This window comes from Ammospiza nelsoni, chromosome 18, assembly GCF_027579445.1.
Source record: "Ammospiza nelsoni isolate bAmmNel1 chromosome 18, bAmmNel1.pri, whole genome shotgun sequence".
NCBI lineage: Eukaryota > Metazoa > Chordata > Aves > Passeriformes > Passerellidae > Ammospiza > Ammospiza nelsoni.
The window spans coordinates 5340154-5353990 of NC_080650.1; the positions used below are offsets into that span (position 1 = coordinate 5340154).

A 13837-nucleotide genomic window follows, 5' to 3' on the forward strand; every position below is an offset into this window, starting at 1 on the left:
AGTTCTAAGGCAAAACAGGGTCAGTGAGCTGCACTGCATTTTAATTGCACCAATATAGTTAAATATTAAATGGACAAAGCAACTCTACATAGCAAATGGAAAACAAGCATTTAGTGAAGCTTTAAGACTTAGAAACTATTAAGGTCTAGCCCAGTTGCCTATACATGAATATCCCAGTTTAGTTTTTGGTGTTAAAATTTTAACTGGAAAACAAAACATTTTCAGGTTCAGAGAGAATGAGCAAGTTGAGAAACAAACCTGCCTCTCTCCTAAGCCAACACTGACTGGGGGGAGCCAGGGCAGGACAGAACACCCCAGGCTTTTTCATACCATCAACTAGCATGGTAAAGGTGAGAAACACTTTTCTGAATGGGCTTGATTTTGCCCACACACACCCCAAAGGGGCATTGCAGATTTCCTGCCAGGACAGGACAGTTGTTGACAGGGAGTTAACACTACAGGTTAGACACTGATGAGCTGGGGAAAGAGTTCCTTGGCAAAGCTGTCCTCCCACGCATGGTCGGCGCCAAGCGGAGACGACGTATCGCTGAAGGGAGACAGGGATCCTTCATACCCAGAGTCACTACAGCCATCCAACAGGTAGCTTGAGGCCTCAAGGCTATGACAAGAAGAAAGCAGATGAGAAAAGCCCAGTTCAGGCATGAAGCTGTCTACAGGTTCGTTCTTCACAGACACTGGGACTTCAGGGATGGCCTTGTCGTCAGATGAAGAGAGATTTTCTTTCTCAATTTTCACTTGCATATTGGTTTGGTTGGCCACTTCAACAGGAATCTCCACTACCAGGGGTTTTGTATACACGTGATCAAACCTTATGAGTTCATTAATGGCTTCCAGCTTGGCTGATGGGGACCCCAAAGAGGGAGAGAGGGCGGCTGGTATGGAATTTGTTTCTCCAGAGATCTCTTCATCCAGCTTTTCCAGGCACGTTGACTCTGAATCAGCATATTTGAGAAACAACTCTGGGTCCAGACTGTCCAGAAAGCCCAAGAGGACATCAGACTGCAAAATGAAAGAATTTTAGAAAGACAGTTTATTACTGTTACAGCCAAACACCAAATGTGGCATCTGTTAACCTCCATGTGGAAGTTAATATACAGTGATGCAATCACAGCTGGTCCACCAAGAATATCATCAAATACACAGTTAAAGCAGTTACCTATCTTGCAGAAATTCACAGAATAGGCCAGGTTGGAAGGGACCACAGTAGGTCACATCTGGTCTAATTTCCCTGCTCAAGCAGAGTCATCTTAGAGCACGTGGCACAGGATTGCACCAGATGGTTCTCAACTGTCTCCAGTGAGGGAGACTCCACACCCTTTTGGGCAATCTGTCATTCTTTGCCAGGGCCAGGACACAGTCATTCTTTGCCCACAGCTTTTTTTTGCAAGGATACTGACAATCCCCAGGGAATTATACATGCATTTGAGATTTACAGCCACTACTAGAAACTCCCTCAGATCTTGTACCAACAACATCAAGTACCATCAAGTACCAACAACACAGTGCCTGCTGGCTACACAAAGCACGGACCAAAACCTGGCTCAGGCAGACCTGCACGTGACTAAAGCTGTGGGGGACTGGGTTTTTTCATGTGAATTCCTGTACTCACTGGACATAGCCGTTCTGATGCAAAGGTATGGCATTCCAAGATTTGGAATAAACAGAAACCACCAAATGATTTAACATCAAAACATTACAACACTAATCTTAAATCTACAGTAATTCTGAATTTCATGGACAGTTTGTATAGGACTGGATGCTCACCTCAGAGTCTGAAGAGTCACTGCCATCAGAATCCATGTGGAAACTATCAGAAATGGTGACTGCTGGGCCTGCACCTGCTGCAGAGGAACACGTAGTCTGAGTGCTGCGGACTCAGCGGACCCGGTCACCAATCTGATCTCATCCACCTGGGATTCCTTCACAACCTGTACCAAGGCAAAAACTCAGTCATTTTAAGTGTTCTGGCAGGCAGTACAGTACATGATCTTCAAGATCATAATTCTTCTGCTAAGGTTTCCAACACAAAATTCCCTATTTGCTTGTTCTGTAGGAACGTGAAGGTAAGGTAATTTCAAAGTTAGCCAAAGCTTCCCTACACTTGCACATTTATTTTGATACTTTTAAATTAAAGCCTGACCTTCACCACCACATCTGAGACAAACCTACATGACTGTTACAGTTTTTATTCATCCCTATGAGGTAGACAATCAGAGAAAACTGTCTTAAACCAGCCTGGAACTAGTCAGCTTTCTACCTCCCACATTACCCCTTCCCACTCGGCACTCAGAGTTTCAGGACAGCCTCCACATGGAGGGCAAAGGTCTTCCCCGCATATCCCTGCCCACAGTCCCGAGGGTGCCCCGGGATCGGGGCAGCTCTGCCCAAGGCGGGGGCGGACACGGGCGGCTCACCTGGAACTCGTCACCCTCCTCCTCCGTCTTCAGAGCATCCAACCCCAGGCGGCAGCGGAGCTCCTGGTTCTCCCTCGCGAGGTCACACGTCCTTTCCCGCAAGAGCTGGTTCTCCCGCAGCAGCTTCTGGTTCTGCAAAGAGCCGTGAGGCAGGGAGGCCGCTCCCATGCTCCCCCTGCTCCAGCCCCGCATCTCCCGCAGCCCCTTACCTCCTCCTCCAGCTCCACCACCTGCTGCTCCAGCTCTGTCATTCGCGCCTTCTTCCTGTCGCGGGCACTCTGGGCCGCCACGCGGTTCTTCAGCTTCCTGCGGGGCAGAGCGGCCGTCAGCGGGAGACTTTACCCCCACCGAGCAGAGCCGCAGCCCCGCCACCGTTGCCCGCACTCACCTGCGCAGTGCCTTCTCCTCCGGGCTCAGATGCGTGAGCCGCTGCCGCTTGCGGGCCGGCTGCGCGGTCTCCATCCCCGGGAGACCGGGGTCGGCTCCTGCCGGCAGGACAACGGACAGATGCCGGGCAGCCGCGGTGCCGGGAGCCTCGGCCGCTTTGCTAGGGATGAGGAGCAGCCGCGGGGCCGCGGCACCGGGCAGCGCTGCCATGGCGGAACAGCGGACACGCCGCTCGCGTCACCAGCGCGGCCGACTGCGCCCCACGCCGCCCCGCCCGGATTTCTACCATCGTGGCTCTCGCTCATTGGCTGCGAGGCGTGACGTCACGGCAGGAAGAGCTCGTGATTGGCCCGAAGTCGCGAGCAAGGGGGGAAGCGAATTGCATCAGACAAGGGGCTGCGGCTGTGAGGCGCTGGCGAGGGGCGGGGCTTGCGGGCGGCTCTGAGGGCGGAGCGGGGCCGGGAGGGGCCCGAGGGGACCTGGGCCAAACCCGGGCCGGATCCCGGCCGTGTCCGCGATGGCCCTGGCCAAAGTTGAAATTCCTTGAAAAGGCAGTGAGCTGGGCCTAGCGTGGCGATCCAGCTGAAATCTCTCTCTGGTCTCCTTCCCGGAGCCGGTCTGTCGCAAGTAGTCACAAGCATAATCCTGAGGAACACAAGTGCCACGAATGGAGCTGTAGCAGATGCCATAAGAATGAACTTTTTAGTCTAAGAAGACTAAAAAGGCAGCGATGTTAGTGACTGATGAGTGGAACTGCAGGAGGCCATGCAGAAATCCTCAGGGAAGTCGCACCGCTGTCCCCTGAGGAGCAGCGGAGCTGTGTGGGAGTGAAGTGAGCACTGATGTGGTGTCTGAGGGAGGAAATCGCCCTGCCCTGACGGGCTGATGTTAGATCTGATAAATCTGGGGTTCAGACAGAAGGTTTGCAGGTAGAAAGCCTGGAAATGCTCTGCCCATGGGAATGCAGGTGTTCAGCAACCTACGGGCCACAATGCACAGTTTTCAGGGCATCGAGGGTGTTTGAACCCCCGGCAGCTCAGCCCCTGCAGCTTTCCAAGTTTCCGCTTGTGACAGTTGCCAACGACCTGAATAGTTATGAAATGTCGAGACTTTGGCTGCTCACAACTATTTCTGAAAGCCATTTGTACATTGATTTTAAATTAGTGGAGATGTTAAACACTAAAGGAAAACATGAGCTTTAGAAGATCAAAGATGCTGGTGTGCTGGTTTGGCATTACTCCAGCACTGGAGTTCTGCCAGGCTTTCATGATACAGAGAACAAACTGCATTTGTAAGCTTGTGTTTGTTCTTTTCTTGCGCACTGCAGCATGACATTGAGCTAAGGCTGAAAGTTCATCTTTCTACTTTGACACCTTTGTGAAAAACATGGCAATTTTTCAATAAGCCTTTTAATCAGAGTGCAAAAAATTGTTTGTTCGGGTCCTGCTAAGCCCCTGAGACACTGGCCATTGGAGATACTGCTTCTCTTTTGTGTGTCTCTTCTGGATTTGGCCTCATGTTTCTTCTGTAATTCTAATTCCCACTTTAAAGTGTTACTTTTTTCTTCCAAATGCAGATTCAGTATTAATAACTGCTTCAGATTTCAGACATCCATTCAAAGTCGCCCTTATTTGCAAGAAAAGTGGGGTAAACACTTCTGATTTGTAATATTTACAGCTGTACTGAGGAGATCTGATTTATCACGATATGATTTATCATAAAGATATCCATATGTCTTGGTATTACGACTGAAGAAAAATCCTCACCTTCTGTCTGCAGGTGATTTAATTTTCCTATCTAATTTTATGTGGAACCAGAGCCCATGTAAATCATGTTTCCTTTTGCAACAAACATTTGTGATCATGAATAACCCACAGAAGTACAGGGACATATGTGCTAGTAGTGGTGCCTGAGCTGCTTCACAGTGATGTGTAACCAACAAAAGTGGAATCTGCCCTTGGCACTGGTGCTGTCCATTGTTACTGAATATAATAACAGCATCCATTATTGTTGGCAGTAATAGCTAGCAAAAGAAGGGCATGACACCCTGCATTCTAGGCCTTTTGAATTGTTTAGTAGTACTAAGAGAGCTCTGAGGCAGTTGCTGAGAATATATTTAGGCTCACAAATATTATATACCATTAGGATATGTAAAGTGTTTTATTAAATATATGGTTGAGTCACTGGGTAAGAGAGTGCCTAAGAAAAGGTCCATAAAGCTGGTCTTACACTGTGACACCCTTTCAGAGAGTTTTAACAAAAAGTCTTCAAGTTTATCTCTGATTTCCACTTTTTTCCCCCCTTCACTGTTTACACATTCTGGTCTTTGTATTTTTCTTTTTCTCAGTCATTTGATTTAATCCTGTGATCCACGTGACTCAAGAATGCTTCTCACCCTGCTGGGGGGTTCAGCACCACCACCAAGGATGTGCCAATGAGGATTCTGTTGGCTGTCCTGCCAGAAACCACATTAGTTCCTGCTAAAACAGCTTTATGTTTTATGTTCCAGGTGGCCAACCCAGCAGAGGAAATAATTTTGTTTAACGAAGGTGGAGAGGCTTTACCCTTGTGTAATCTCAGATACAGAGAAAGAAATGTGTGTTCAATGTTATCTACACATGAAAAAAGGGGGAATAGGGGAGGAAAGTAAAATGGAGGAGGGGGGCATAGAGAGAAGATAATCTGAGAAAGAGCTTGCTTGCCAAATGTGTGTCTGAAAATACTTGGATGGTGGCCCAGGCCCCCAAGTTCTTGACACCAGCTGGAGTGTTCCCATACCTGTATCAATAGCTGATTAAATGAGAAGAGAACCTGTTTAGCAGCCTAAAACAAGGTTGTTCAAAACCTGTAAACAAATTTTACTTATTCTTAAATTTTGTCATTACACGTTTGGATTCAGGAGTGCATTTTTCAAAGTTTTAGTGCTCTCAGACTCAGGGAATATGCAGAATCTGTATCATCAGCAAGGAGCTGCCACCCTGCCTGCATGCTGTCCAAAGTGACATTGGCTTTCCCTTCTCTTAACCCTGCCACAAGCAAGCCCTTCAGAAAGGTGATTTTCACTCAGCTCCCATCCCTTCTCCATTAACACTTAATAAGTTACAGGGATTCTGCTTCATTGGCTTCTGTGATTGTTCCCAGGTTACCACCAGAAAAGCATGGAAAAGACACAGTGATTTTTCTTAAAACAGTCAAATGATATATTGTCTTTTTGAGTGATAACAGTAAATTTGAGATCAATCAATCTCTATAAAAGGCTCACAGTATTCCTTGCATGTTCCTTTATATCTATCTCCATAGTGGTTTTTTTCCCCTGAATTTCACTTGCATTGTAATTCCAATTTGCTTCATTTTTAGTCTCCTCTGAAACTCAAGAATTCACTGGTGTCAGGCAAGACCAGAAATTAACAAATTTATATAGTTTTGTAACAGTGGCATTTGTTTGCCAATTTACTATCTTTTTCCAGAAAACTGACATGTTTATTAAGGAGCAGAGGTCCCAGTCTATAGACAGCTTCCTATTCCCCCTCACACTGCCAAGGATTGCTGATAGAAAGGGAAAATCTATCCACTTACAAGAACATGGCAGTATTTTGAGATAAAGATCTCTTGATTTGATTCTTTCTGTCAGACAGAGAAGGAAATTTCTCTTGCACATTCAGAGCTTGGAGCAAACCACTGGGAATGGTTTGGGAATTTAAAAGAAGACAAGATATCCACACCACAGTAAACAGAAAGGTTGGCAACCCTGTGCCCAGTTCTGGAAGAATGAAAAGTTACTGGGAAAACTCTGCAAACATTAGTAATGTAAACAGATCTTTATACATAGCCACTGGATGTCCTTGGGAAGGTTTATGCCATCTGCCAGTCCCTGAGAGAGTCCAGCTGGGAATCAAACAGCACTGGTCACTCAGCCAGGAAAATGGGCTCAGCTCAGGTGATCTGTTTGGTGGGCAGCCCTGATCCCTGCAGGAATCCCACAGGTCAAGAGGAGGTTGTAGTTGTTATTGCTTTGCTTTGTAGTTCTGGCCTCTGCTTCCAACCAGCTTGGCCCATCCCCTTCCCACACCATTCCTCTACTGCTCTATTGATTCTGCTCCCATTGCATGGATTCCCTTTCCCTTTAAAAGGTCCAGCTGTTGGCACCTCTGGTGCTTTGCTGTGGTTTGATTGCAGTACCTATTCCCATGTGTAGTCCTACTTCATCTCCTTGGCTTTTCTCTTTCTAGCTTGGTCCCAAGCACAGTGTTCCCCTGCAGGGCTCTCTCCTCCTGCTGGCAGGAAAATGTGAACCAGAGAGTTGTGCAGAGCACACAGGATTTGGAGGTTCTGGGGATGCCACAGGAGCTGCTGTGCTCACCTGTGTATGCTGATGCACAATGACACATTAGAGGTGGTAGTCACAAGCAAAAGAAAAAAGGCAAAGGTCCTACACTGACTTGAGATGATGCAGTAAGTGCATTTTTTGGGGTGGTTCTGCAGAATGTGCTTGGGCAGTACAGGAGAGGCTGAACTTGCTGCTGTTCTGTCCCAGGGAACCAACAATGCTGCTCTGGCTTTTGTGCCAGTGTCTCACATGTTGAGCAAGCTCTCTGAGGAAAACACTTCACTTGAAATCTCACATACCTAAAAGCTCCTGTTCCAGTAAGTCTTTTTGTTTGCGCATCCTGGTTCAGAACTGGAACCTCTTCTTGGAAAATACCCAGGGAGGTAAACAACCAGGCTTAGGAAAACTTGATGGCTGCTTCCTGTTGGCAGAAGCCAGCTCTTCTTTGGAGCACTGCCAGCATTTAAAAGGGAAAATCTTTTCTTATTTCTTAGAACTTCCCTAGGCTTTGAAATTATTTTAGAAGTCCAGAGCCCCTGAGAGTCCTGGAAGCTTTCTTGTTTTGTAATTTTGAATTTATTTCCTTATATTCTTCCATCTGGGTGCCCTTTTGTATGCAGAACCCTGTCTCCAGCTGTCATGTGACCCTGTATGAGAAGGGGAAATTATCAGGAAATGTCAAGTTATGAATCAATTCTGTTTCACCATAAGTTCAGGACCCCAAATGTGGGGGATATTGTCAGGATCATCTATCTCCTCCCGCCTCCTACATTTTTGATTTGCTGACTCCCCAGGGGGCACAGGGTAGCAGCAGGTGTTCAGAGAGGGACAAGTCTATTATGGTTTGTCTCTGGTATCCTCACTGATTTGCTCTGTTAGCACTGACTTTAATGATAACTCTTATGTAAACAGACAGGGACAGCTAAAGCCCTTAATCTACTAATTAAACAGATCCTGTTCTAGTAGTTAAATTTGGAAAATGAGTGATTTTAAGGTGATTAATTAAAAGTGCCAGCCAGATCTTTTAACTTATGTCAGTCTTTAATATAATAGATAACCCAAGATGAAATAAATAGTTTCTTAACTCACTATCACATGAATCAATCCATTGTTAATGTAGGAATTCCTTCATTTTAGCCTATAACATTTTAAGAGTGCTTTTTGCTTTTGGTGCTCAGAAGCAGTGATGTCTATTTTTTGGCTTTAGCATAAAGCATTCATATTGCAATTAGTGTTAGCAGCTGATACATCATACACTTTAACCATGTGGTTCAAATTTATTCTGCAATGTTTAAATATTCTTCATTTTATATTTTTACTTGAAGTAGGGCTTCATGAACAGCAACTTGTACCCTATATTTACTCCAGAAACACTAACAACAATGTTGAATGAAATACAGAAATGTCAATATCTAGATTGTATATAAATATGTGAAATATGCAGGGTGTGTTATTGATATTAAATTTCATTGGTGGTTTCTTCAATATTATGAATGAGGAAACTGCTAAGCATTGAGCTAATGAACACATGAAATTAACAGCAGTCTGGGATTAGTGCAACTGTAACTGGAAGTGAGTAGATGTTATACAGAGCAGCCTCAGGAACACAGCAGCACAGTAAATGACATTTCTATGGATGCATTTGAGGGTCTTTCTTGCAGAATGAATACTGAGAATCTTGGAAAATATGGCTCCACATTTTTTCCAAATCCATTCTGTTCCTGACACTCCTTGCAGAGATTTTAGATGACCAAAAAGCATATAGAAATAATTTCCCACGTTTGTTTCTTAGAATTGTTTTTTCTGCTTTTGGTAACATGATCTGCTGTGCCTGCCTGGTGAGGACTCTGAAGGAAAGCACCAAGCACTAATGCAACCTCTTGCAACTCTAATTTGAGCTTGTACTGTGTATTGGGGAATAGTTTGCAAAAAGAAAGGACTGAATTTATCTAAATAAGGGTATTTTCAGTACAATCTACATAATTCAGTTTTGCAGACGTGATTAATTATTATTTTTTCCCTTCAGTGGACAATTATATGTACAGAGAGGTGAAGGATTCCCCAGTCACCATGTTTTTACAGATTTGAAAGACTACATATTGTTTAAAACATTGCCTTAACTATTCAAACATTAACTACAAATTTTGTTCAGGAAAAATTGTTACAATCAAAGTTGCTGTGGCTAGTCAAGTGGTAATTTTGCATTGCTTCGATGCTGATTTACTTGAATTGTGTTTCCAAACCTGAAATAGCAAGAGGCAAAGCCACTTTGCACGAATTTCTTTTCTTAGTACAAATATCCACTGACAAAAACTTTTCTTTTTGTTCTTTAATTAAGCTGACAAGCTACAATGGTTTGTTACTTTAATTTAGAATAATTGCTGATAATGACAAAACCATCACTTCCATAAATCATCCGTCTCCTGCCTCCTACATTTTTGATTTGCTGACTCCCCAGAGGTAGCAGCTGGTGTTTAGAGAGGGACAAATCTATAATGGTTTGTCTCTGATATCCTCACTGATTTGCTCTGTTAGTAAAGCATCTATAGTAAAAGCGTTGTCAAATACGATGGGCTTTCAGGTCCAAAGGGCAATGGTAAGATTTGCCTGAGATGCTTGATGAAGATGCTAGATGAAGAAGAAGAAGGAGGAGGAGAAGGAGGAGGAGAAGGAGAAAGAGGAGAAGGAGAAGGAGGAGAAGGAGAAAGAGGAGAAGGAGAAGGAGGAGAAGGAGAAGAAGATGATGAAGAAGAAGAAGAAGAAGAAGAAGAAGAAGAAGAAGAAGAAGAAGAAGAAGAAGATTCGGGGCTGTGGGAGATATTTTAACCCTTGTGCTGCCGGACCCTCCAGCCCCGCTCTGGCTCCGCGCTCGCCCCGGGCACGTCCCGCGGCCCCGGCGGCTCTCGGGCGCCACCCGCTGGTGGCGGTGCCGCGCTGCACCCGCCCCGCCCGGCCCCGCCCCGCGGCCCTCGGAGCTGCCGCGGCTCCTTCAGAGCTCCGCCAGCGCCCGGGTGTGTCCGAGCAAAGCTCCAAGTCAGCCCGAAAACTCTCTGCTGTGCAATTCTGTCTCAGGGAACAAGGGCAGGCGTATACATGTCCTTGAATTTACTGGGAAAAGGATAGCACTTGTTCTATTGCTTATTAAGAGGGTCCAATATAATTTACTTAGGAAATAAGCTCTGCAGAGCAACATACAGGGAATGTGGGCAGTAGTCCGAGTTATCAGTTCCTGAAAACACCTGGACTGGTGAATGAGTTAACCAGGCTTTTTATCCTTCCTATGGACAGCTGGTCTGCTCTGAGGAAATTGTTTTGGGCTTTTTCTATAATGTTCATCACATTTATTATGTGATTTATTGTGTATATATATGTGTGTGTGTGCATTGTGTATGTATTATGTGGCTACTTCACTAACTTTGTTTTCTCTCCAGAGCAGAGGGAGGAGGGTTCTAAAATATCAATTTCTTTGCAAGGGAAATGAGGTGTAGGAAGTTCAGTGTCAAAAGCATCCTCTAGTGTTGATTGCCTGCTTCTGAGACAGAATTATAGAATTGTTTATGTTGAAAAATGTCTGTGAGACAATTGAGTCCGACCATTCCTCCAGCACTGCTAAGCCACTAAACCATGTCCCCAAGTGCCACATCCACGCATCTTTTAAATCCCCCAGGGGGATGGTGACTCCACCTCTATCCATGGCCCCCCGATACAACACTTGACAACTCTTTCCATGCAGAAATGTTCCCTAATATCCAGTCTAAGCCTCTCCTGATGAAACCTGAGTTTTTTTCCTCTGGTTCTGTCACTTGTTACTTGAAACAAGAGACTGAGTGCCTAGAGAACACTTTCTCAGACCATTTGGCATTGCATATAATTTAGTTTTGCTCAAATCACAGCTCTCACTGTCCTCAGCTGTAGTTATAAATGCTTGAGACTTCTGTATTCAGACCCTGGGCCTCAGTTTGTCATTAAGGGGGAAAAAAAGAAAACATATCTGAAGTATTATGGCACAACTGAATTGTGAACTCTATACTGCCAGCTGGGCAGGATGCCAATTAGAAATATTCGATGCTTTAATGATAGACAGTCCATTCTCTTCCTGTAACTTCCTGCTTGGATTTCTGCCCAAGTCGAGGGAACTTGGTGACCTGAGACCTAGTGCCTCATGTCACTCCTCAGTATTTGACTGTGAGGCTGCTCCAAGGCAATTTTGCTGTGTCTGTAGTCCAAGTGGAATGGATCAGATCTTCAGCAACTCTTTTTTCAGGCATAGGATCTGTCCACTTGCTGTATAGAACCCCATTCACATATTTTTTCTGTTGGTAGCTTCCAGACAGTTTAAGCTGTTCCTATGTTGATTGTGATGTAGCAGACCATATGTTGGCTAAGCATCAGCCATTTGGGAGAAGGAAAATCAAGTAGAGGTAATTTGCACTAAGGGATTAAAACGCTTCTATTTAGTACACTAGATGCCACGCATTTCTGAAATTGTACTGAAACATACCTGTAATCAAAAATTATCACCTGCTGACCACATCTAAATTTGCATAGTGCACCACAGTGATGTCCCTTTCTAAACATGCAGTAGTTTTGTAGCCTTTGATCCACTGTACTGCAGTCTTAGGTGGGTGTTTTGTGGCTTACTGTAGGAGCCCAGAGTTATGGTCCTGCAATCCCTTCTTGACCCTTTGCCACTGAAGAAATCCTCCATGGTGTGTTAAGCTAACATTGCTCACTGTGTCATGCTAAGGAAGACATTACCTTGTGTCTTCACCTGTAACAAAGTACATTTAGGAAAAGAGCTGGCCATTTGTGGACTATGGTATTATTTCTTCTGCCATTGAATTAGGGCTGGGCTTTGTTTCCAAACATTGTGTTTCATAGCCAACAAGGGATCTTGGATCAGTTTGTCTCAATCCTCCTTGTCACTGAGTTATATTTTTAGACTGTGTAACACCACGTATTAATGAGTTCCATGACTTAGCTGTACATACTTTTAATGGAAAAACGTGTAACTGGCTGACATCCAGTTCTTGTGCGAGACTGAACCGAAAATCATTACCAACACATTTTCCCCTCATCATTGGTGGAGGTTTTGTAGGCTTGCATTCACAGCCAAGCAAATGAGCCCAGGTAACCCAGCCTCCCTAACGCAGATTCAGGAGGCTGGATTAGGGTCCGATGAGCCCAGATACAAACGAGGAGCCCGCCGGGTGCCACCTGCGAATAGCTGGCACGTCCGGCGGGCAGCGCAGCGGTGTCTGCAGAGGATGGGTGCCCGCGGAGGATGGGTGCCCGTGGTACCCGCGCTGCCAGGGCACCGCTCCGCCCGCCGGGGCGCGTCCACCCGGGCCGTGCCACCGCGCCCGGGGTCCGCGCCTAACGCACCGGCCATGGCCCGCGGCCGCGGCAGCGCCGGGAAGCGGCCGGGCCGAGCCGCCACGACCCTGGACCCGCAGCCCGGCAGCCCCGGGCAGCAGCCCCGGCAGCGGCGGGCCCAGGCGGTTGCCACAGGTCTCCGGGGCTGCCCTTCGCCTCCCGGCCCTGCAGGCCCGGCCGCGTGGAAAGCCGATCCCGGCAGGGCCGTCCCGAGTGCCGCTCGCTCTCAGACCCACGCGGGGCCGGGCCGGGCCAGGCCGGACCGCCGGCAGCCACGGCAAGCGCCGGGCTCGGCCGGACCCGGCGGGGCTGCGGGCGGTGTGTGCACGGCGGGAGGGACCGAGCGGGTCAGCGCGGCGCGGAGGGCGGGGATAACCCCGTGGTGGCCGTCACGTGGAGCAGATGAAAGGGAAGCGGCTTGGCAGGGCGGAGAGGAGCCGGGGCGAGGGAAGGGGAGCGCGGCAGCGAGGAGCGGGGCGCAGCGCGGCGGGAGGGCCGCTGCCATGGGACGCTGACCGGCCCGGGACCCCGGCCCCGGAGCTGGAGCCGCTCGGGAGAGATGCGCGGCGGCGGGGCGCCGCTTCCTCCCGCCGCGCGATGAGGGGCTGCGGGGCCGGCGCGGGGCTGCCCGTGCCGCCGCTGCCGCCGCCTCTGCTGCTGCTCGGGGTGCTGCTGGCCGCGGCGCCGGGCGCGGCGCTGGGCAAGGAGACGGCGTTCGTGGAGGTGGTGCTCTTCGAGTCCAGCCCCAGCGGCGACTACACCACCTACACCACGGGGCTGCAGGGCCGCTTCTCCCGCGCGGGGGCCACGCTGAGCGCCGAAGGCGAGATCGTGCAGGTGAGCGCGGCCGGGGGGCGCCGCCTGCCCCAAGATGGCTCCGCGGGCCCGGCACCTGCGGCACAAAGCGGGGCCGGGCCCGCCGCCCCACGTGCGCCGCGCGGCCCGGGACGCGGTGACAGATGCGCGCCCGCGCACAAAGGCCCAGCGCCGGCCTCGGCTCGCGGGGCCGCCCCGCTTTGACAGCCGGGCGCGCGGCGCGGGCTCCGCTGGGCGGCGGGAGCGGGCGGAGCCGAGGCCGCCCCACACGCGCGGCGGGCTCCGCTCCGCTCCGCTCCGCTCGCCCCTCCGCTGGGCGCTGGGCGCGGGGCCGGCGGGCGGGCGGAGGCGGGGCCGCGCCGGGCGGCCCCTGCCGGTCCCGGAGCCGCCGGCGGTGCGCGGCCGGAGCCGTGCGGGGCTGCTCCGCTCCGGGGGCGGCCGGGCCCGGGCTGGAATTGCTGCGGCAGTCATGGGGTGCTGAGCCCTCGGGCTGTGC

General features: G+C 48.8%; 2 protein-coding genes across 2 annotated transcripts in view; one reads left to right on the forward strand and one right to left on the reverse strand.

The window, feature by feature from the left end:
• Window positions 1–20: 20 nt before the first annotated feature.
• On the reverse strand, window positions 21–3065 carry XBP1 (X-box binding protein 1). The gene is given in 6 exon segments (XM_059484838.1): window positions 21–1020; window positions 1786–1869; window positions 1872–1949; window positions 2436–2567; window positions 2645–2741; window positions 2824–3065. Coding segments are annotated over 6 exon segments (1158 nt in total). The 5' UTR covers window positions 3033–3065; the 3' UTR covers window positions 21–462.
• Window positions 3066–13186: 10121 nt separating this feature from the next.
• ZNRF3 (zinc and ring finger 3) overlaps window positions 13187–13837 on the forward strand; it is a 66436-nt gene continuing 65785 nt past the window's right edge. The window contains exon 1 of the mRNA XM_059485479.1: window positions 13187–13362. The gene's annotated coding sequence lies outside the window, so the exon portion shown is untranslated. The remainder of the gene's footprint in view (window positions 13363–13837) is intronic.